The 25,164-nt window shown below is 31.4% G+C and overlaps 1 protein-coding gene across 1 annotated transcript in view; it reads right to left on the bottom strand.

The window, feature by feature from the left end:
* The window catches only part of SCN7A (sodium channel, voltage gated, type VII alpha subunit), a 78,371-nt gene that overhangs the window by 14,182 nt on the left and 39,025 nt on the right, over positions 1-25,164 (bottom strand). Inside the window, exons 11-19 of the mRNA XM_012727112.1 lie at positions 20,495-20,582; positions 19,552-19,790; positions 18,352-18,525; positions 16,613-16,969; positions 11,841-12,278; positions 8,769-8,874; positions 6,207-6,361; positions 4,053-4,226; positions 2,020-2,127 (exon numbers count right to left, since the gene is read on the bottom strand). Coding sequence (XP_012582566.1) covers positions 2,020-2,127; positions 4,053-4,226; positions 6,207-6,361; positions 8,769-8,874; positions 11,841-12,278; positions 16,613-16,969; positions 18,352-18,525; positions 19,552-19,790; positions 20,495-20,582 — 1,839 coding nt within the window. The remainder of the gene's footprint in view (positions 1-2,019; positions 2,128-4,052; positions 4,227-6,206; positions 6,362-8,768; positions 8,875-11,840; positions 12,279-16,612; positions 16,970-18,351; positions 18,526-19,551; positions 19,791-20,494; positions 20,583-25,164) is intronic.

The raw sequence follows: 25,164 nt of genomic DNA, 5'->3' as shown, positions 1-25,164 counted from the left end.
ATTATTGATCGTTACTATGCTCTATATTGGATTCCCCAAACTTACTCATCTTATCACTGAGAGTGTATATCCTTTGACCAGCATCTCTCCATTTCTCCTACCTCTCAGCAGCTATGATTTAAAAGACCATGTGTAGTTAAAGCCCTAGATTATTACACAAAATTTCCCTATCATTATTTTTTAAGTTTTAAAAGATTATTCATTTATGCATACAAGACCTGGGGTGTAGGCCAGAGGTGTGGGGTTGTTGGGCTGAGAGGATTGACCAGTGACAGAGTGGGGAGCAGAACAGGCAGATTACTGAAATAAACTGATGAGGAGAGTGGCAGGCAAGACAGGAGAGGTATGCTGTGTCATGTGGGTCAGCTCCAGGTATCCAATTCATGTTACAGTGGCTAGTGATAGCTTGATAGTGCTGAGACTTTAACCCCTGCACCAACTGTGAGGCCCAAATTTCCCTATCACTATACTGTTTATGCTGTAAAATTTGTTGTGTTGTCATTTTAACCTCAGTCTTACAGATCTCTGCAACTTCATTTTAACTTATTTTCCTCCTTATTTAAATTTGAAATCACTGGGTAATATCAATGCCTTGCGGAGATCCATAATGTTGTCAATTAAAAGTTCATGTTAAAAAGGCACAAAATGATGAAAAATGAGCTATTACATTATTAAAAATATATATAAAACAAGAAAAAAGTTCATATTATAATATAAATTACAATGAATATTTGAGATTTTTGTTTTCTCAGAGTCTAATCATTGGAGTTTCTCTGTATTCACAACATAATCTAAATGTTTTTCCCCAATGTCAGCAAATAAAATGCATTTGGAAAACAGAATAATCATGTTTAAGCTCTATTATTATGAATGAACTACAGATTTATGTTTACTCTAAAATATTATCATGTAATTTCACATATTCAAATAGAATTAATACAGTTAACACTGCATATTAAAATACATGCATATTATATACTCATTTCACTATACTATATATTGCACTATTCAAATATTAGAATATGCTTTTAGAAAATACATATTTTAAATTATTATATATCTATTTGGAGTTATAATAAATCACTGATTTTGAGATTCAGTGCAACATTAATCAAATATTACTGTAAAATTAATCAAATAGACAATCTATTCTTAATTATGTGAATGGAAAATGTAAATGTATGGCTATGAAAAAAGGTAAAACTAGACTGTTTTCTGCAATTTTTGCATACATTTGATTACTGTGTATACGCATAAATAAACTACTGTGTATATGCATAAATTTACCACTTTTAGGTTGAACTGTATAGACTTCCATTGTATGTTTGGACTCCAAAGGTTGAATAAAGTTTGGCCATTTCATACGGTTTGTGTATATTTCCTGACATTGTTCAGAGGGTTTTTAACATGGGTATATGATTCACTATGATCTACACTTGAAACAATATAATGTTACTTAAACATTTTTTAAAAAGAGATCTTAAAAAATCTACTGGAGGAAGGGCTGGTAAGGACTCAATATGTGATATGTGACTTTAAAAAAGTAAAATGTACAATTTTAGTTAGTTTACCAACCAAAATTTCATTTTCTCTTAGTTATGTATTTAACATTGAGGTAACAATATAATATATCCATGTGGGTTATAATGGTATTGCTTTTTAACACTGAAGTATAATTGACATTTTAGAATTATTTTTTGCTTCTGGTGTGCATTACACTGGTTTGATTTTTGCATGCACTGCAAAATTATATCATAATAATAAATGATACGACTTTTTGAAACTATATTTTCTTTAACTAATAGGGATTTCTTCATCAGTTTCCAAGTCTTATTTATGATTAATAAAGACCTAAAATCTTAATAAGAAGTACAACTTTACCCTATATTTATGTAATTTGGGGGGGGAGATTAATGTTGGTTAGTAAAATAAATGAGAAGACCTCTATAATTCACTAATTATGGAGAATTACCCATCCTAAATAAAAATTTACAGGTTCATTTAGAACTGCTGTCTTACCTTCATTCTTTCAAACTGAGATAGAACTCTGAGTGCCCGAAGGAATTTAAAGGAAGCAAGTAGTTTCAGTCCATCCCGAGACTTGCCTATTGAGCTAAGACAAAAAACCTAGGAATATATATGAAAAGTGAATAGTATTTAAATTTAACTTTAAATAAAACAATTTATAAGACAGACTGTATTTATTACAGGAAAGATAGTCAAAACTTACTGAGAAATATTTACAAAAGATTTTAATATATCTTACCAACGACTTACAGAAAGGTATAAGGAATTAATTTTGAGCTGAAATCACTTCAAAAAAGAGAAAATAAAAAATATATTTGTTAGGGAATGTGCATTAATTATAGGAGATAAACAAAATTTTTATCTCATTAGATAAATCAAAATTGTAGATTTGAAATTCTTTATTATCAAAGACTAATATTCATCATCATTTTCTAGCTTGAAATTAGAGTAAGGCTATATTTCATGATTATTTGCAATATAATAATAGTATACTATGTATTCATTAAGATAAACTTTTTACATATATCCATGCATAAATATGAGACAATGTGCAAAATAGGACTTCAGATGAGAGGGATCAATGAGGACATAAGTGTTGTTTTGTTCAAGTTTAAATTACAAATTGGTGTATTGAATCACTAATTTTAAATTAAATACACATGCATAAAAATGATTCAAGCATAATAAATATTAATGGACATTAAGAAAAATGGTAGAGTTACGATTTTCCCTACTTTATCTTCATATTTTCTATACTTTCATGGTAACATAAATAAAAAAAGTTGTTTTTCACCCTCTACTAAAGAGATAGTGTTGAAGTGGGCTCTGAAGTGAGGATATCATTTATATAAGCATGAAAGGATATGGAGACATAACAACAATGGTCAGGAAACAGAAAGATGGGTTGCAGGTGCAGTGTGGTTTGGTTAGAGTAGGTTAATACACAAAAATTAATTTAGAAGACAGAGGTCAAATATTATGTTGATTTTTATAGGTTGAGAAGCTTTACTCATTGATTATATAACAGGGAGACATTTGTTCATTTGACAAGCGACACCTACTGTGTGACAGGAATTGTTATAGGTACAGGGAATAAAGGAGGTAGCCACACAGAGAAAACCTTCTACCCTAACTGAACTTAACTTAGTGATAGAAGAAAAGTTTATAAGCAAAATCAATTATTTTAATAGATGACTGGGAAATGAAGAAAACAGAAAAAGAAAAGGAAGCATTGGGATGATTGCAGTTTTAAATAACATAGTGAGGAAAAACATAAATTCATTAATTTAAGTAAGACTTAAATGATGTGAGTCAGCAAAAATTCCAAGTGGAAGGAAGAATGAGTGCAAAGGCACTGGGAACATAATTCTGTTATGTTTGAGGAGCATCATAAGTTGGTGAAGCAGTACAGAGAGCAGGGTGGGAAGATGGGGAGAACAGGTAGATGTTGGGTTGGATCATACAGAGACTTCTAGGCTGTTTGCAAAGATCCTAGCTGTTAGGCTAAGTGAGATGGGGTGTTTATTGAAAGATTCCAATAAGACTGGTGATTGCAGCTGACTAGTAACTGGTTGCTGTGCGGAAAATGGTATACAGTCACACAGTGGTGGGAACAATACTAGTAGTTAGGAATCCACTGCAGTCATCCAAATGAGAAGCTTTGGTAGCTTGGACCAGTGATAATGGTGAAGGCTACGATAAGAAGTCTAATTATGAATATATAATAGAAAATCAAATTAACAATATTTACAGATTTTAGGGTGAGGATATTGTCAGGATACTGTCCAAAAGCCTCATTTTTGAGGCTTAAAAATGACTTAAAAGAGTCATGAAGTGTGGGATTTTGTAAATTTTAGGATGAGAAAATGTTAACCATTACAATTCAAAAACTATGGGAAAGTTGGTGACTGAAAATGTACAGAGAGACAGAGAAGGAAGATAAAAATAATGGAATGCTACTTGATAAAAGAGTAAAAAGAAATAGTAAATCGAGTAATTTTTACTTTTTTATTTTAAGTACGTACAATAACAACCAGGAAGTCTAGCCTGTACCATCCATTTCTGAAATAAGTTTTAAAACCATATGCCATCCACTTCAGAAGCATTTCCAGAATGAAGATGTATGTGAAAATCATGTCAGCATATTCTAATAAGATTTTAATAGCCTTTCTCTGATCAATATATATATCTTCAAAAGCCTGTGAGTAAAAAACAATCAGGATTAGTATACATGCAATTTCTAGAAATTCTTTGGGCAGAGATGGAAATGAATTCCCAGTTCCTAGATAATGAGAGATGTTACAGATTGTAGCCTCAACTGCTGGCTCATTTTGTGTGTATTTATTCACATATCCCTAAAGAACCATTTTATGATCTCATGCTAGATTAGGTATCATTAACTGATTGGAGAACTTATCAGGACTAAACTTGATGTCAAAAGTAGCTTAAAAGGTGATCCAAAAACCATCTCTCAAATCAGTTTGATGAAACACATTCAAGAGACAGAACTTAGTGACATCTAACATAGTTTTTATCTTTAATTCTATGTAGCCAATTTATAAATAGATATGTTATTTGCTAAGAGAGAAGCAAGGTGTCCAGAAAACCACAGTATCATAAAAAAAAAAGTCATGATTTTTTTCTGCACTGAAGAAATGATCAGATAAATTGAGGGAAACATGAATATGACAGAAAATTATAATTGGTTTTACAAAGCTCAGTTTTAATAAGCTAATGTTACTGTGAAGGATCTAAAGTTTGATAATATCACTCAAAGAGATTTTATATTGCTTTTATCTTAGCACTCAAATAGACAATAAGATAACAATGGCATCAGGCAGACTTGCATCAAGGTCAAGAAGTAAACAAGGATTAGAATAATTTTATGTAAAGTGTGTGACTTTGAACAAATTAGGGAGTAAAAACAGCTTCATAAGCAATTAAAATATAATTTAACATTCTTTTAAAGTATCTTATTATATGTCTTTATTTTTTGAATAGGTAAGTAATGCAAAAAGATTATATATATATATATATATATATATTCTGAATCCTCTGCTTCACTTGAAGATGGGTCAAAAGGATCTACAACAATTCAAGTTCACAGCTAGCTATCTGTGTGGATGTGTGGAATAGGGAAGTAACTGAGGAATCAGCATAATTCTAGAGTCTAGGTGACAAAATTTCTTAAGTGGCAGTTACACAGGTACATTCATTTTGCAAATCCCTTTATGCTTCTTACTTATGTCTTACAAAGTTTACTTAAGAAATATACATACAGTACAAAATGTAGTTCTCAACCGTGGCTCCATATTCTCTGTTCTCTATATTTCATAAATAACAATTTTGTATTTTTTTAATCTTTAATCAAATATAAGTAAACATCAATACACATTATATTTTTTCCATCCCTACATAAAATATAGCATGGCACATACTTTACTCTAGATCTTTCTTTGTACTGCTTATAAAGTATGCAGACAGTTTGTATTTTTAAATAGCTGTCCAGTATTCCATTGGGTGATTGTACCTGGTATATTCAAGTAGTCACCTATTATGCACTCTTTCTGCTTTTCTACCTTTTGCTATTTCAGACAAAACACTTAGGTGAACAGCCTTATAAATGCTTTTAATATTTGTAAGATATTTGTAAGATAATCTCAGGGAATTAAGAAAGTTTGATCAATGGGTCAATATGTTTATTTTTTAAACATTTTAAAAAAGTATATTGATTACATTGTCCTTCATTTTGTACAATCTATGATTTCCCTGTGAAATTCCTACAACCAAGTCACCTGTGTGCCATTGCCATCAGGCTTTGTGCTCTTCCTACTCCATAAACATCCTTGAAAGGATATGTAACACTTCTTTTACCTTATTGAATAGGTACATACTGCTAAACTTTAAAATTTTATTAAAATAAATTATTAGGTATCAATTAACATTCCTTTTTCTCATTACCATTCATATAATCTAAAATAGCATTATTTACAGAATATTGAATAGGGAACATTTTATAGACTTCCTAAGAAGGCATAGTGTATATTTTCCAAAACTAAAATCACAGAATATAAAATTTGGTTAACAATAAGTATTATAAGAAAATAGTGTGACCCATTAATTTATGAATTGAAAAACTCATTATTATTTTCCTATTAACATAATATATTCTCACTTACCAGAGCACCTGCACTAACCAGAGTAACAAGGCCAATGAAGCACTTAAAAAAACTGTTTTCTACTATCTTGCAGCAGGTTTTCCTTATGTTCTGCCAAATTTTCCCTTTCTTGGATTCTCTACTGATTTGACCCAGTGAAGATCTTTGTCCATAACCTGTCAAGAATGAAACTGTTACAAACAAAAATCTAGGAAATTCTTGAAAAAAAGTCTTGTTCTTTCTACTTCATTTTTTAACAATTATTTATTATAGACTCTAATACGTGGTCTCTGATGTAAAGACATTTAATTGTTGTCCCTGCTATAGAAGCTACTGTAGTCACTGAGGGAGATTAAAAGAAAACTTGTGAGCTTGATAATAGTAGGAGGAGAGAAATTATGAAAGATATGGATGACTTATAAAATCCCCTCACCCCAAAGAACAGTCTGAGAATAGAACTTCTCACCTACAACACACCAACACACACACACACACACACAAATAGCTCCATATATCATATTTTGGTATAATGCCTGAAAGTTAGTCCTTTGCAGAGCTGCATGTCATAGTAAGAATTCCATTTTAAGATGCAAAGAGTTAGGAGGTATTAGGGGAGTCAATGTCAACTAAGTCAATTAAATTAATCCAAACTGTTAGGTGGATGAGAATGAGGTTTTGATAGAGACTACTGAAGAAACCTACCTGTACTGTGATTTATTTTGTGGGTAATATACATGTGAATAGATTTAAACTCTATCTTCTGGTGAAGAGAGCTAGCATAAGAAAAACCTGAGGCTTGAGAGAAGAGAGGAGCTAACCATAGATTTTGCAATACTATTTACTATTTATAATAGTCAAGTTAAGAAAACAACCTACATGCCCAACCACTGATGAGTGGAGAAAAAAGATACGGGACACATACATAATGGCATACTACTCAAATGTAAAAATACATGAAAAACCCAGAAATATGAATATGACTGAAGAATTAAGGGTACTAGAAAGGAGTGTTTCCAGTGGTCTGTGATGGAAGACTAAGGGTATATTTGGTGGTGGGTGTTGTACAGTAATAAAGATCAGAAGAGGTGTGAACCTGTTCTGTTTAATCATGTACAGTGCTGTAAATCAATGTTACCTCAAAAAAAAAAAAGTTAACGCATTTTATTTTAGGATATTGTCTATGTCAATATCCTAAAAAAGAAAGAAATGTCCTGGATAATTGTGTCCTAGGATTCAGTTTTGGAGAGTAGATTATTATTTTGATTATCAGAATATGGAACACTTGGCAATTGCCATTTGAATAATTTCCAGTCAAATATATAGAACCTGTAGTTCTTTCTTTGTTAATCTTGTTAGGAAACCAATCTGTAGTTTAAGTCATCAAGAGATGTGTGTTACATATTGAATGAGAAAGCCCATTTACTGAAATCTCATATATTTCTTAATATTCATGTAGAATTTTACATTACATGATTTGCTTTCCTGTGAAAGTTACTGGATATTTTCATGAGTGTTTTTTTTTTTTTTTTAAGATTTATTTATTTGTGCGTACAGAGCTGGGGTACAGGCCAGAGGCTCAGGGGCGGTGAGAGGCTTCACCAGAGACAGAGTGGGGAACAGAACAGGCAGATCGACGAAGTACACTGCTGAGGGGAGCAGCGGGCGGGTCAGGAGAGGTCTGCCACACCATGTGGTCACCTCCAGGGCAGGCGGGAATCGAACTCATGCAGAAGTGGCTTTGGATTCTCAGTGCTGTGCTTCAACCCGCTGCGCCACCAGGGAGGGCCCATTTTCATGAGTGTTTTAAATATTGATGCCATTCCACAAGGCAAGATGCTTTTATTTCATTTGTATATATGCACTTTTCAATATTGTTTACTTATGCTAATTTTGTTTTATTGTGAAATCATTATTCTGATGAAAAAGTTACATAGCTATCAGCATAAATTTTAATTTAAAACAGTATTTTCAGCATGAGAAATGAATTTTATGATTAATTTATCAATATATTTCTTATCAATACAATCTTAAAAATACATTCACATAACCTTATTCATAGTTCTCTTTTGTATTAACTATATTCTACAAGTTGAGTTATGAAGTAGGATGATGGTAGCATTGAAGATAACTGGAATGCTTTTATTTTTTAAAAAATTGATCTTTTTCTTCTAAGATTATGCACACACAGAGACATACATGCATATTTGATATGTTTAGCAATTCCATGAGTTGAGTCTTAGCATTATCCACATTTTACAAATTAGGAAATGAGTCAGAGAGAGAGGGAAACAATGAAGTGGAATGGTATTTGACCCAGGTTAACTATTTAAAGAATCAACACTTTATATTACTGCAACAGACTCTTTGGTCTCTCTTTTTCAAGAACTGATTTTTCCCCGTTGATATTTATTACAAGATGCTATCAGGATTCATGTATGCACATGTGTGAGTGAGAGTGTGTGCAAGCATATTCATGTGTTTATATTGCTTTATCAAGTTAATAAATGCTAAAGTTGAATATATATCTACAGCACCATTTAATTAAAAGAAATTCAATGACAAAAGGGACATATTTTTTCTTACCTTTCTTAAGATGCCTTGACTTTTCATGTTCATAGACCATTTCTTCTTCCTCAGAGATAACAATATCAACTGTACTGCATTCAGATGAGCTAGACTGCTTAACCTTCTGAAAAATAAATCCCCCAAAACTTGAAGTTTAATTACTCACCACAGTAAAAGTTTACTGCATTTTCAGAAATATAAAAAATTATGTACAGAAAGAATATTATATGGTTTAAAAGACTGCAGGCCAATTTGATGATTGATATTATACTATATACATGTCTTCACAAATTGAGAGAAATTATTTTAAAATACTTAATTTAAACTAAAAGTAATTTTAATTTGAAATCAATGTTTATAATACTGTTATCCCAAAAGATGTATAGACTATCACTAGTTTCTAAAAGGATACTGGTTCCAAAATTTTCTTGAAGTTATTCACAAGGCTCTAGAATATGCCATTTCAATTAGATAAGCAGCACTGAACTAAACCAGATGTAAAAGGTGGATAAATAATTGTCCCTGTAGTTTTTACTTTAAATTCACTCTAGACATTGTTATGTAAGTCATTATAGCTTGATGTTAGGCTATCCTGAAGTGAACTGAAGACAGGCAAAGAGAACAGGGTTACTAAGAACAGTGGTACCATCATATGGAAAATGGTTCAATACAGAAATTGGAATTCTTTGCACTTTGCTCTTGACTGAAATTCGAGACTGCCTAGGTCTATGGGGTCTTTGGTGGTAGGAACCATATGGCAACAATGCTTAAAGAGGGGTTTCTACACTACCTTTATAGGTACAAAGTAAATCAATATTAACTCAGCAAAAAAGATATTGAAAAAACTAAGATATGGTAGTAGTGGTTTTGAACATGCATTGTTAGTGCATTTTTAGCCTGTACTTAAAATGATTTTCTCATGATGACTTGCTCTACCTTATTTAAAACTGGATATAAAACATTTAATACCTTGAAATGGCTAAGATCCTAAATTTAATAGGCTATAAACTTGTCTTCTAATTAATAAAATCAAGGTAGGTATATTAAAATTTTTGGCAACAAATCACTCTTATTCTTAAAAGTTCAGGGAAAGATCTAGGTAGATCATATAAGGAAGGAAGTTACAAATATTTCATCCTACTTTTATGCATAATAAGTGTCAAGGAAACATAATTAGGAATGTTTTCTTCAGATATTATATGGCCAATTGTCAGATATTATAGTGTTCAATTTAAAAATATATATACAACAGGATATTATTCTTAATAGCTGTTCTTTAATTTTAAGTTCCTTTACATTTTATTTATTTTTAGTGAAATAAAGGCTAGCAATGTACAGATTTTGGGAATAGACACTATGCAAATGAAACATATAATATTTGGATATTCAATGACTGAAAATTATGCATATTATATATTTTAGTGTTTTTAGAATTCTTACACTATTTGACAAGATTTTCCCCCAAACCCTAAAATTATAAAACAAAATTTATAGTAGATTACTTAATGGCATGAGAAAGTGACCACACCACATTCACATTATTTATTATGAAAAACAAGCTACAAAACCAAAGGAAATTTTGTTATTTTACTTACAAAAATCATATAGTTAAATATTTGCAGTAAAAATTCTGAAACTTTACATATCATAGAAATAAGAGTATAATGTATCTTCAAATTATCAGAGCATCAAAATTTTATAACAATTTTTTTGGATGTTGTAGATCAACTTCTAAAATACTCAGCATCTTAAACATTCAATGTCTTAAATATATAACATATAATAAGTAGGTAAGTCTTAAAATAAACATACAATTAGTGAACAAATCTCCTGTGAGTAGTTAACCAATCAACAGGACTCAATAATGCAGTATAAATGACAACTTCTGAAACCTAAACAGTCATGTTATCTTCTATCTATCCTGTTTTCACATCATGAACCCGCTAATATGATTGACATGTACTCTATTTTACTAGAAGCAGATGTAGCAAAATGAAGATGGAGAACTATGTTACAGAAGAAATTTCCTGCTTAATGTTGATACTATTAATTACAGGAAAATAATGAGAACAACAAATGTGCTAAGGAGTGTAATTGTTTCTCTAAAACAAAGATGCCTTTACTAGGAACTTAAAGTATTCTGAATAATTCAAACTTAATTCCTATTGGAAGGCCAATTTAAGAAGTTACTGCTGAGAGCAGTTTCCTACCCTGAAAACATCTGAAGGACAAGACCATGCTAGAGACTTCGGGGACCTAGCAAGACACATTCTCTACTCCTTTACAGGATGACAGACAAATGAAGCAAAAGGCGAGAAGGTGATGATGTTTTTGCAATCTCTCTAAATTTAGCTAACTTTTAAATCACACCTCCTACTAAGACATTATGCAGCTGGAAAATGAAGACAGTTAAGACTGTACTCAAAGGATTTATGTTTTAGAAGCCAACACTGTGACCTCTCCCTCCTTTACTTTTTTGACCAGGTATTTTATAAAGTTACAAGCTTTTCACAATTCAATTTAAACTGGTAGTTTTCTTTATTCCTTTAGTCCACTTGAATTATATATATATATATATATATATATATATACACACACACACACACATATATTATCTTAGCATTTTAGCAAGCAAGTATGAAAGTCTCTTAGCACTAACTTTGTCTACCTCACATTTTAAGGTCCAGGAAAGCTTAATGGTTTATGGAAAGTACACACTGATTTTTGAAACTTAGATTTTTTACTGTGTTTTTTATGAACCCTCACTGCCTGCTTATTAATTTATAGAATGTTATAATTATAGTCAATGTTTACTAAGTGCCTACTATATACTAGGGGTGGCTCTATGCACTATTGAGTTATTTGTCTTAATTCATCTATAACTTTTAAGAAATATTATTCTCATTTAGAAATGACGAAACTGAAGCTTATAAAGTTAAAGTAATTGATCAGGAGCAAAAAATATCAGGATCAAAGAATAGTATAGCTAGAATCAAATGGGTACTAATTTTGGAACTTAACTATTGGTTCACTTCTTTATCAACAATGCAGTAATCAAAATTATGCAACCAGGATATTAAAATACCTTACCTCTTTGCTGCTTCCATCTCCTGATTTGCTCTGAATTTCTTTATTATCCAGATTTTCTATATCAGATTCTCCTGAAGCAATTGGTACAGATTCAGAGACACTGGGACTGGGCATTAGTGAGAGGCTCTCATTTTCAGTCATTGTATTTTTCTCTGTGCCACCACTATTTTCCTTATCTTTGAAGAAATCTTGGGTATTGCTCAATTCAGAAAGTGTATGGTCAGAAATATTTTCTTTGACTTGTTTGTCCTTTTCATTGTCCCTTGTCTCCTTTAGAGCATTTTGTTTTTTACACAATATTTTTGAAAGCACACAATTTATTCCTTTCTTAATTCTTGCCATTGCACGTTGGAGATTTTTTGATTCATCACTTTCTTCAATTGTTTCAGCTTTGTATGAACTAAATGAGCTCACCAGTGCCAGAAAAAGGTAAAATATCTAAATGAGGACATAAGATAAGTTTTAATGTATCTTGTTTTGTTTTTCCTTTCAAGCAATTAAATAAATTGTAAAATTGAACTGATTTGAAATTTGAAAACAGCATATGAATTACAGTGCTATCCAATTCTACATCTACAATGGGCTAGGTGCTGTGCTAGAGCCACAATTCTCTTTAATGTCTATGCAATATGTTTGTTTCTCTTTTATAGATAAAAGAGGTAAGGCTTACTGATGTCTGAACAAGGTGATCCATACTGAACTCAAGTCTGTCTCAACCCAAAGCTTGTTTTCTTTCACAGATCCAGGTTGCCTCTCTCTAGTTGAGAACATGAATTGCTATTCCATTTCCCTATAGTTCAATCCCAGGAAGATATGTAAAGATATTACCAAGGATTTTGCAAATCCTGTAAGGAATCTCATGGGAGAGAGCTCTGCCAAGTTTTGAAACTCACCTCTAATTTTCACTATGATATGCATGTATAGGTACTGAATAAGTTAGTTGAATCTCTGTGGTAGTTAATTCAATCAAATAGGAAAGATAAGAGTATTGGGAGTTTATTTCTATTACTTGAACTCAAGGATAGTATATGATTGGCTTTTACCATCATCACTAAGAAATATGATGAAGGCATGTTCAGTTTCCAGAGTCTCAGTTTATTTTATCTTAATATAGATACTACTATTGGATTCTAATACAAACGATTCATATTGATTATTCTCAAAATTAAAATAATAATGTGGGCATTTTGTCTATAGGGAAATTTGTGCCTTTTAAATATGTAGCTATGAAGATTTAATTTATGATTTCACATTATTTTCAAAGGGAAAGTTCAATGGCATTACACTAGGCTTAAGAATCTACTTATATGTTTATGTATTTTGTATGTAAGTATATATTTATATATTTTACATTACTTACATTTTCCTACCTACTTCTAATTTCTTCACATTTTAAGATCTAGTCTTGTAAATAATTATGATAATCTATGTGTACAAAAAATAAATAAGTGTATAAAGTTCTTCAAGTACACATTTGTTAAAACTTCCTCCAGAATTCTGGCTTTACATGAAGAGATGAAGTTCTCACATGCTCAGATAATATGTCTCTCTTATGCACATATATATCTGAGACAATATGGGCTGTGCATCATACAGTATTCAATCCTAATGGACTACTTTACTTCTTTCTCTGGGGTTCCGTGGCCCTCATAGGAGCTGAACCATTAGCACCTGTCATCCTCAAAGGACAATGAGCTCAGGAATAGAAGGCAACAACAAACATAATTTAAGATAGTTGGTTCTTTTCCCTAATTTCTCTAGTTAAGTATTAAAGCAGTGAGAAATAATGTAAAGTATAAAAGGTTAGCATTTTATGATTATTAGCTTATGAGGAAAAATAGTGTTTTCTCTGAAATAGTCAACTGGCACAGTATTAGGAACACAGTAGGTGGTAAATATTTTTTAAAATATTCCATAACTCATTATGGAATAAATAATAGTTTTTGTGGCATGGTTCAAACAAGGGAAAATATGCTATAATAAATAATTGTATTAATTGGGTAAAATATCTGGAAATTTTATCTAACTGAAACTTAAATAAATAGCTATTTTCTGGATATTCAGGAGTTAAAATTTTTAGAACTGAAGGAAATTAAAATATAAATATTTATATAGTACTAAAATATTTCATTAAAATTACAGTTTCTGTGTAAGACATATATTACTTTATCACCCTTCTACTAAAGCTTAAGCTTGCCAAGCTTAAAGAACTATTTAATATGTACAGTAACTTAACTAGAAATGATTTAACTGAAATTTGAGCCTACATTGCTTGAATATAAACTGTATTTTCCCTAGAACTCAATTTAATTGCATAAAACCATTTAAAAACCACTTTAAACACTTGTTTTTGTTTAAGATGATTGCTTTTGAAGTTTCTACTTGATAGGTAGAAAACTTATTTTGGGTTCTCTGAATTTCTGTTAGTATTTTATTGGAGGAATAAGATAAATCAATTAAAAAATGCTTCTGTTTACACCAATGCTAAACCTCGATGGAAATTTACAAAGCTCTAATGCAGTGAGCTTATGTGGGGTAAAAAAGATATACAATCTGGGGCCCTCCCTGGGGGCACAATGGGTTAAAGCACAGCACTAAGAAGCTAAAGTCACTTCAACCTGAGTTACATCCCCAGCCTAGGAGGTGGCCCACATGGAGTGGCAAACTTCTCCTGACCTGCCCACTGCTCCCCTCAGCAGTGTACTTCACCAGTTGGCCTGTTCTGTTCCTCACTCTGGTGAATCCTCTCACCGCCCCTGCTCCTCGGGCCTGTACCCTAGTTCTGTATGCATAAATAAATAAGTAAATAAAAAACAATGAAAATGATAAACATTTTTAAAAAAAGATATACAATCTCACTAATTCTCTCCTTGTATTTTTCCTCTTGTATTTACATTAGTGTTATTATCATGATGCCTACATGGAGATGACTACTGAAGAGAACAAATCTTAAAACATTTAGAGCTAAGTAGTATGGATGCCAATTAATTATAAATGGAGGCTGTATAATCCCATTCTATCCTGAAACCTCTCTGCCATTGACTTGAGGCTTTGATCAGTAAGAGTAAGAAATATAAAAACTAGAATGGAGTTTAAAAACAACAAAACCCCAGAAATTCAACTATATAATTGCCTTGGGATTTCTGTATTTTTGCCTTTGAATTCATTTCGGTGTGTTGTTTATTTAGACAAGCAACCATGGTCCTTCCTTTTGGTTACAGAAACCTACATTTTATTTGGGAATTCTTTCTTTTCCTATTATGAGTTATATGCTTCAGGTTTGAATTGATGCCATGTCCAGCTCCAAAGGAGGAGGCCTAAGTAGCTTAACAAAATAAAATATATTAATATACTCCACAGAATGGGGAATAAGCAATAAATGCAATCCATGCCCTGAGCAATAGAGATTGGTACAGAAACAGACATGTGATGGCAAATTAATAAAACAACAGGAAAAAACTGCTTTGCTTCTAGAAAAGATTAAAATTTTTCTCTTCTGTCATACTTGGTATGATATGAAGACATGACACTTTAGAATATAGTAGCTCTCTTGACCAACAGAGGCAACCAATCACTGACAGGCATAGAGAAAAACAGATCTGAGATATACAAAGCTACCTCTAAGAATCTCACTTGAACATCTGAATCACAATTGAAATGAGACCAATCTTTGATTCTTTCAGTTATATTATGCAGATAGGTATGCAATAATTTTAATTCAGCTGTATTAGAAAGTTACAAAGCAAAGAATATTGAACTAATTTTACATTTGGGCACAGGTCTGATGAAATAGAGATGAAATAGAGAAAGTTAGATCTTTTTCTCACAGAGCCATATAACAAAGGTAGCTCAGTACATAAGCAAATATAATGCCAATATGGTAAGTATAACATGGAGGCATATCCTATATGAAATGGAAACAATGAAGAAGGGTACTGATGCAATGAAGTTTTATCTGTGATTTTTTTTTTTTTCATTTTTCTTGGGAAATGTACTTGGTCACTATGGTTTATGAGTAAAAGCCAAGTATTCTGTTTGTTTTGCTTTATTTTTAGAACAATTTTCTTTAACAAGACATTCATGTTTCTTAGAATGAAACTTCCTAGGTTATGCCTACTTACCATAATAGTAGAATATCTGGGAAAGATCAAAGACATTATGTATTTTTATTACTTCCCCATGCAATCCTAGTGTACAGCCAAGTTTGGCAACCAGTATTACATTTAAGTGCTTCTTAAAATTTAATGTGCTCATAAATCACCTGGGAATACTGCTAAGATTTAGATTGTGCTTCTATATATCTGGGATGGAGGCCTGAAAGACTACTTTTGATAACTATCTACCACAAGATGTCAATGCTGCTTGGAATAGCAAGAATATAAAATAGTGCTAACTAAAAAAAAAAAAAAGAAGAAGAAGATGCATATCACATACGCTGTTTGGGAGTGGCCCATTAAAAGCATAAACAAAAACCAAGTGAAATCAATACTAGTAATGTGTTTTGTGTAACCAAATGTATCAAAATGTCATTTTAAAATATAAAATATATCCTTTTTTTCTATTAGGCTTTATATTCCATGAGTATTTTACTGTTAAAGCACCTCTCCATTTAGACCATTTATAATTTAACTGATCTGTAGCCAGATGTGGCTAGAGACCACCATATGGAACAGCATAATTAAAAACCACTGAATCCTATGAATTCACATCAGATGATATCAGACTACATTATATCAGTTTTTAAAGAAAATTTGAAAGTGTGGATTACTTACCAGAAAGTTTCCAATTAAAATGACCATCATGTAGAAAGGAATACAACTGAACTGGCCGGCTACCTTAAAGCAGTCCCACAAAGTTTCTATCCACTCTCCACAGAGCATCCGGAACACAATCAGGTAAGAGTGGAAGAAATCATGCATGTGCCAGCGCGGGAGCAGACAGTCTTTGTTTATGTTGCAGACATTTTTTTGGTAATAAAACCCAAGTAGTTTCTGACCCACCACAGCAGAAAAGAATATGAATAAGAACAACAGCAGGACCAAGTCTTTCAGGGTCATCAGTGACTTACTAATAGTCAGCATCAGAATCTTAAATGTTGGCCAGTATTTCCCCAACTTGAAAATTCTCAACTAAAAGAACAAAGTAAAATACAAGAAAAAGAAACAGCACAAAGTTTGCACACTATTTTACAATGCATGTTTAAAATGTTTGTCAGCATCATACTTGTACATACAGTCTTTAATATTCCACTTTAGATATTAATGTTAATCAGTGAAAATTCACTTTAATACAACTCTTGATATAACAGACATGTTCCATATCTTTTCATACAAAATCCGTACATATCTTCAACTGTTTTATTCATTTTCATTCTTTGGTCTATATAATACTACTAATATACTTTTGAATTACACTAGTTTTATGTTTTAACAATTGGTCAGATGACTATCCTTTGTTTTGCTTTTCACCATAATTTGGATATTTTCCCACATTCTGAATATATAGATGGCATTGAAAAGTCTGTCAGGTTCCACAAAATTTTCTACAGTGTATTGCCCTTTTTATGTAACTTTCTGAAGACCAAATGTAATATTTTAAGTCTAGTATGAATTGTTCCCTTCTTTTCACTAGATTAATTATTTAATTTCAATTGATACAGCACAATAATACATTAGCATTTTTGGGTACTGTATTTCAGTCAGTCTAGTCATCTAAAACCCATTATTTTTATATGTGCTATAGTTTTCCCAGTTAGTTTTAATAGCAATATTGCCTTTTCAGATTCAAGAATAGGGCTTCACATTTATCATGTAAAATAAAATCATCTTAAATTCAATCTATTAGTAGCCTTTCAGACATTTTGATACTATCTTTCATCACATTTTGCATTTTCCAGTTTGTTTTAACCATAAATTTGATAAATATATCTTGTATAAAATTTCCTTGCTCATTAGAAAAGTTTATGGATGTGAGTTTAAAACAGGGTTCTGAATAATAACTTGGATAAGATCATATCTACTTAGTTGTCTTGATTCCTAAACATTCCATCAGTATGTTATTATATATAGTAATACATTATTTATCCATGTTTAACATCTCCATAAATACCCATCTAATCATTTTCTTTCCTAGCCTGATTTTCTGAGTCTCACCACCAATCTATATTGCAAACAGATACTGATTCTTACTTAATAATTTTCATAACAACATTAGACCTTACTGTTCTTTTTTAATAAAACTTTTTACCCTACATTTGGAAATACCAGATTTTAGTTGGCTGAAGATTCTGGGAATCAGTAACTTTGACACTAACTACTTTCTCAAGTTGCATATGTTCCTTTATTTAAATACTTACTCTTTCCTGGGACACTTTCTAAAAATTCATATGTCAATTTATTCATTTAATATTCTTAATGTCCAAATGAGACAGTATTACTATTTTAATCAGCTTATGTCTGAGGGAACACATAAAGCTTCATATAAAAAAATTTAGGTGTTAGATTATACTTACCAGCCTGAGTATTCGAAAAGCAGCAAATCCAGGAACATTTGCTAGGTAAAATTCAGTTAAACCATGGAACACAATTAGGCTATCAAAAATGTTCCAGCCTACTTGAAAATACCCATATGGATGCATGGCAATTATTTTTAAAATCATTTCTGTTGTGAAAATTCCAATAAAAACCTAAAGAAAAAACAAACACATGAAAGTGAATATGATTCTATCAGTCTGATCAGGATGCTTAGATGTGGATGACGTGAACATGGTAGCTTTTACTTGCTTTTCCTTTATAGTTCATCACAGCTTTAGAAGCTGTATTACAAGGGCAGACTCATACATTTAATTTAACAATCTAAACTTAGACACTATATAAAGAATTTTAAATTATTTTAATAAAAGTCACTCTGGAAAACAAAAGAATATTTGACAGTGAAAATATTTTCATTTCAAATAGTTCCTGTTGGGATATGTATATGTTAAGGTATTTAATTTTGCATTATAAAATAGTTTTTAAAAATTACATATGTGATTCCCCCCACCAAAGGGGGGAGGAACAGAATCTTTCTGTTGAAAAGTAGACTGGAAGAAATAAGCAAATTGCCTTTTAGTATGCAGTGAATATATAATTTAAAACTGGGAGCAGTTTAATAATTTCTATTAGTACTAAACAGCAATAATAAAAGCAAATAAAATTAAGTAATACACATTTATTTGGAAATGATCTGAGCTCCAAGAAATCTGTTTTGGTTTTATGCATGGTATGTGAAGAAAGGGTAGGTGAATTTCAAAAATACCTTGCCAAAATGATAATTTCCAATTAAGGCAAAGACAGGTGATTCGGCAGACAGGGTGCAGTTATAGTCGGGTTTCAGAATTCTGCTATCAGAGAACTTGTGCCTGTTGTTTCACTTCTGCTGTACTGTGAGGTGGCACCAAGAGTGGATATATTTGGGATGGGAAAGTACATAAATACTCCCTAGCAGCTGGCAAAAATCCTAAATTTAAATAACAGAATTTTAAATTCTATAGAACCTATTTAAAACAGAGTTACAAAGAAGGGGATGGTGAGGTGGGGAAGCATGAACACAATAATCCATCTAATATTAATATAATGCATTTGCAACACATGTAAATGATAATATTAGACAATCAAATGCCTGAAGAATAGCTGAAACTGCAAATGAAAATGACATACAATGACAGCCTTACCAGGTTTCCAATGCTGAGAACACTGCTGGTTTCTTTACTCATTGGATAATGTTCCAAAGCCAAAAAATATATGTTTGCAATTATGCATATGGTGAGAAAAAGATCAGTAAATGGATCCATTATAATCACATGGGTAAACTCTTTCAATTTTAACCAACAGGGAGAACAGTCCCAGATCAAGAACATTTTAGCGAATTTATGCCAACACAATGGGCATCTCTTTCTGGATTTTTTAAGTTCTGAAATGTTATAACAGAAAAAATTAAACATCATTAACTTGTTTACTTAAGTTCTAACTAATAGAAAAAATTGACTCTTGCATGCTAAGTGAGTTTTGAAGTTAGAATTTGGATTTGGAATTAGTAAATTTAAATGTTTTATAATGATAAAAAAAAAGCAAAGTAAATTCCTTATATTTTGTTCATGCTTGCAGTTAGACAAAGAAACCAAGACATACTGTGAATTAGAGCAAAGAACAAGAGTAGATCTCAGGAAAATAAATATGAATCCAGTTTAGAGTATAATGATTTATTATATGCTTTACAAAATAACACCTTGTTATATTGGCCATAGTTTCTGATTACATGTTAAAAAAAAAAAAGAAACAATTATTGAAAGGATCTTACTATATTAATGCCATATACTCCAACTTCTATTCTTAGAAATTAACACTTCTATGGCATCATCAATATTAAACAAAGAAAATTCCTTGACACTCTTTGGTCACCCTTTACAATGTTAAAAACACTATACTCATGTAATTATTTTTTAAAATAATATAATATTTTATTTTTACAACATTTTGTGCCTTTTTATATATTGTTCATTTTTATAGCCTCATGTTATTCTTTAAATTTGTTATTTTCATCTAAAACTGAATAAATTACACAATTTCTAAATCTTATGAATAATACCTCTTGGCTGTTAATAATTTTTACTTTACCTTCATGTCTGATGGTGTCATCATCCATCATATCCACAGACGTGGTCATAGAAGTTGGAGATCTTTTCTTCATTTCTATTTGTGTAATCTTGAGTGAAAAAGAAATTTGATGAATTTTATAATGCCTTCTCCCCTTGGTAAATACAATTTTATAACTATATAAAGGTGTATAACCTCCTTAGAAATGCTGATTCTTACCTCCAGAAATCTTTCAGGGTTCTGTCACTTGCTACTCTTTACATTATAGACATGTTTAAGAAATAGGATTCAGGTTTCTTTGGAAAATGAATGTGAGAAACTTGCAACTCAACTAAGTCATTTTACACTATGAAATGAGTAAAGACTAGAGGCCACCTGTGGCATTACCCATACTTGACAAAGAATTCAATGTACAGTTTAGAGTTATTGTGAAATATCCCATTGATAAGCATGGTACTGAATAATATCAGTGATAGTCTAATACCTTACATGTTTTCAGTAAGCATATCTTTATTACATTGTAAAATTTTGATAAAAATCAAAATTATTTAGTTTTGTGATGAAATTTGTCATAGAGTTGCTTTAATTAGAACATATATGGTAATTCCATAAAGGAGTACATTTTCAGTCTCTCCTACCTCTTTAATAATGGTTTGTAAGACATCCATTCTCTGCAGGGTTGATGGGGTTACAGAGAGTTAAAAGTGAATCATCACAATGGAAAGAAATTCAACTCCTATGTTTGATGTTGCTTACAAAGTCTATGCATTCATATGTATCATAAGTAGAGTGCTAGTTTTCTTAGTGATCAGGTTTAAAATCTGTACTTGAATTTAAACTTTTAAGTATCTGACAATGACTAGATGATATTACACCATAATATTTCCAACTTTTACACTTGGCACTCACAGAGAATGAGAATATTGTGAGAGAATATTTGGGCTAAATAGTGAGGCTGCTTTTGAATAGTCATGGCTGGCCTGGAGGATGCTGCCACCTTGTTACAAGGGAGTTAGTAGCTAAGGCTCACGGATAATCAGTATACAACACATTCTGTCAAGTTTTGCCTGCTCTATCTGAAGCGGTCTAGTAGATACTAAGATCTTAGTATCAATCAAGTCTCATCTAATTTCATAAGTAATGAGCTAGAGGAAATGAAAATCAATGGTATTACATACTGAGTTCCACCTGCAGGTCTACAGATCTTTGTGCCTTACTTCTTTTTAAATTGAAAAAGTAAGCTAAAAACTCAATTCATCTACAACATGATTATTCCAGGAAATATTTTTTAGCTGACTTCAAAGTTACATGGTACATGTTATTTCAAATTTCTGTGAGTTAAAAAACACCAGAAATATACAAGATCTGACAGGGATTTTCCAGGAATACCTTCATAAAGATGGTGCTTTATGACATAGTAAATCATATTCTTCACTCTGCATTAATATAGAGGTATTACTTCTTACAGAGTTGTTTTAATAGGGACAGTGTTGGATGGAATTGCACCTAAAAGCAATTCAGTAAAGATACTTGTCCGTGTGGGTGGTGGGGGAGGTTAGAGTAGGGAAAAAAATAACATTAGTGTTCACAGAGTCAATACTTAATTTTCTACTAATGAGTCTTGAACTATGAATAAATTTTAGAATATACAATGAACCTTGTATTAATCAAGTAATGTATTTACCTCAATTAGCCTCCAAAAAAATACTGGAATTCCCGAATACTGTCTAAGAACATGTCTGTTTTACAAAGCAAGTTGATAGGCTATAGTTCAATAATCTAGTTTGGAGCTTAACGTTAGATCGTTGGGGAATATGCCTTAATTTTGAATAGCTTACTGTTAAAATTAAACTGGAAAAATGAAGTGATATTCTTTCTATCACTTTGTCTAAATGTTCTCTGGAGGAAATATATAACTAAGGAAGAATTGAGTTATACTTCCATCATTTTTCAGTTAGTATCTGGGGTGTTCATCTTGGGCTCAGACTTGTTCTCTCTGTTGCAGCTTTCTTGTCTTTAATTCTTGGGCTCAACCTTTTTGTTCCTCCTGTGCAGCATGGACTTATCCTTCATATCTCAGCTCAAGTGTCAGTTCCTTTTAAAAATCTTTTCCAACTTAAAGAAATTCTTACTTGTAGGCTCTCAAAGCACCATGTTTATGTCTTTTATAGCACTTGGCACAGTTTCATTTAATATTTTTTAGTAGCATATTATATAGTGTACCAGTGGGTATAAAATATCCAGCTTTGATAATTAATAACATTGTAGTTTCCACTTTTATGTATCACCTTATTAATTTTTTATTGAAGTAACATTAGTCTATGCCATTATAAAAGTTTTAGGTGTATATAATTATGAATCAGCATCTGTGTATACAACAAAAAGGTCACCACTACAAGTCTAATTCCAACCTTCACCACATACTTGATCCCTTTTACCCAATTTACCTACTTCCTTTCCCCCTACTTCTTTTATATTCTTTAAATATTTTAAGTCAAATTTCATGTCATATTAATATCAAAATGAGCTTTTTGAAGAATATTCAACACCATATCATAATGAACAAAAAAGTAATTCCTTAATATTACCCAATACCCAGACCATGCACAACTTTCTTTCATTGATCAGAAATGAAATATGATAGTTTATTTGCTCCAAACAAAAAACAGTTAAGATCCACTTGTTGCTTTTAGTTGGGAGATATATTGACTATATTGTGATTTAAATTTAGTTGTTTTTCTGTGACCTATTTGGAAGATATTGAAGATTTGGGTCATATGTATTGTCAGCATTCTTGACTTGGTCATTTTTTGTAATTCAATATAATTTATCTCCTATGTTTTCTGGAAAAAAGAAAACACTGATTTAGAGGCTTATTAGACTCAAGCAAGAGTTTAGTAAGAATATAATGTATGTGATACTTAATATTTCTTATTTCTTAACATCAGGAAACATACAAGGTTTGATGGTCACAGAGTTAAAATTTTGTGTCTTTGATGATTTTATAGTTTATTTCCCTATTAGACCATTTGTGTGTGTGTGTATGGAAAATAAAACAAACTTATAAAAAGAGTTTTTACTCTTACTTTCCAGAAAACTTTCATGTTACAAAATGTTCTAGCACTCTTGCAGGGAAAGAAAGTCTTTATAATTGAAATATTTTAATTAAACCAGGGACTTTATATGATCCAGAGCAGTTGAATGAATAGAGATATTGGGAAATCAGGAAATAATCCAAGTTCTTCATAGGCAGAGTTAATAGGGCATCTCATTTTGGGATAAGAGAAGTATTGTGTGCTTGAATACATTTGTGTGTAGCCCTTGAAAAGTGAAATACCACTTCAAAACAAATTACAAATTACACATTCCACATATTATTCAGACCATAGTCATTCAATATAAAGGACCCCAGACTGATTTCTGGAGACAGAAAGCTTCCTTTGTGATTTGTTTTCCTGTGACTTACTCATGGGTGATATAATAGCTATTCTCAATAGTAACTTTTGATACATGTTTTCTTCATAAGATTTAATATTGCTTCTTGTTTCAATAATATCATGTTGTGGAACTCATAGACACAAGTACCTGTCAATATGCAGTCACTTGGTATGGTCATATATAATACTGTATTTATATATATAATATTGTATATGTGTGTGTGTGTGTGTGTGTGTGTGTAGGTAAGTCCAGCTATATTATATCTGTAGGCAAGTTAGTCCAGTTGGAACCATTGGTATCAATGATCCTCTGAGTCACCTTTAGTACACATTCATTTAGTGCCAGAATGTACCTGGCTCTTCATTTTTCCCAATCTATTTTAAACTCTTTATATAAAAGGTTCTAGGTATAGCTCCTTTTTACCTCTGTTCTTTACCTCAATCTGTCTTTTGTCCACAGACTAGACATGGCTATTTTAGGTGTGAGATTGTCAGCTCCTTTGGTATACGGAAAAGACACTTGTTGGTGCTCTCCTGAATTCTAGTCTTTCTTTTAGAAGACTTACAGCACAATCAAGATTTTTAAAGATAAATTTCACAATTTCTCAAATGTTTCTTCTATCAATATTTTCAGATTTGTATACAAAATGTTTGATTGTAAGGCAAAAACTGTGAAAGATGTATTTGAACATAACACTAAGATAATTGAAAATTAAAGTAAAACTTTGTTAAGTTATACTAAACCATGGGTTTAATTTTTCCATGGATAAGATAATTGCCTATATAATGATATACAGTACATTTCCTCTTGAAGGAAAGTAAAGAGCTAATAAAGTGACATTTTTGTCCTCCTTTTACAATTTGCACTTTCATTCATATTCTTAGTACTTCATGATTTCTAAATTATAGGAAGCCTTATTATTTTTGAGTCAAACACAGAAAATTTCCGAAGTTAGTTGTGATGCGTAATAATATATACGACCTGCATTAAAAAAGTGAAGTTCTATACACACACACACATATATATATGCGCAGAGAGATACCAAAATGTATTACTACTATAATATATTTAGCAATATATTTTTGCATGTGCAAAATGTAATACGTCTGCAACAAGATACATATATATACGTCTGCAATAAGATACATATATATATCTTATATATTACACATATATTAATATATAATACACATATTAAAATGTTTATCACTTTTACCACAATGCACTCTGATCTTTAGTAAATGTGAAACATC

The sequence above is a fragment of the Condylura cristata genome, unplaced genomic scaffold (assembly GCF_000260355.1).
Source record: "Condylura cristata isolate star-nosed mole 26May11 unplaced genomic scaffold, ConCri1.0 scaffold00002, whole genome shotgun sequence".
Taxonomy (NCBI): domain Eukaryota; kingdom Metazoa; phylum Chordata; class Mammalia; order Eulipotyphla; family Talpidae; genus Condylura; species Condylura cristata.
This window is presented reverse-complemented; position numbering and strand designations above follow the sequence as displayed.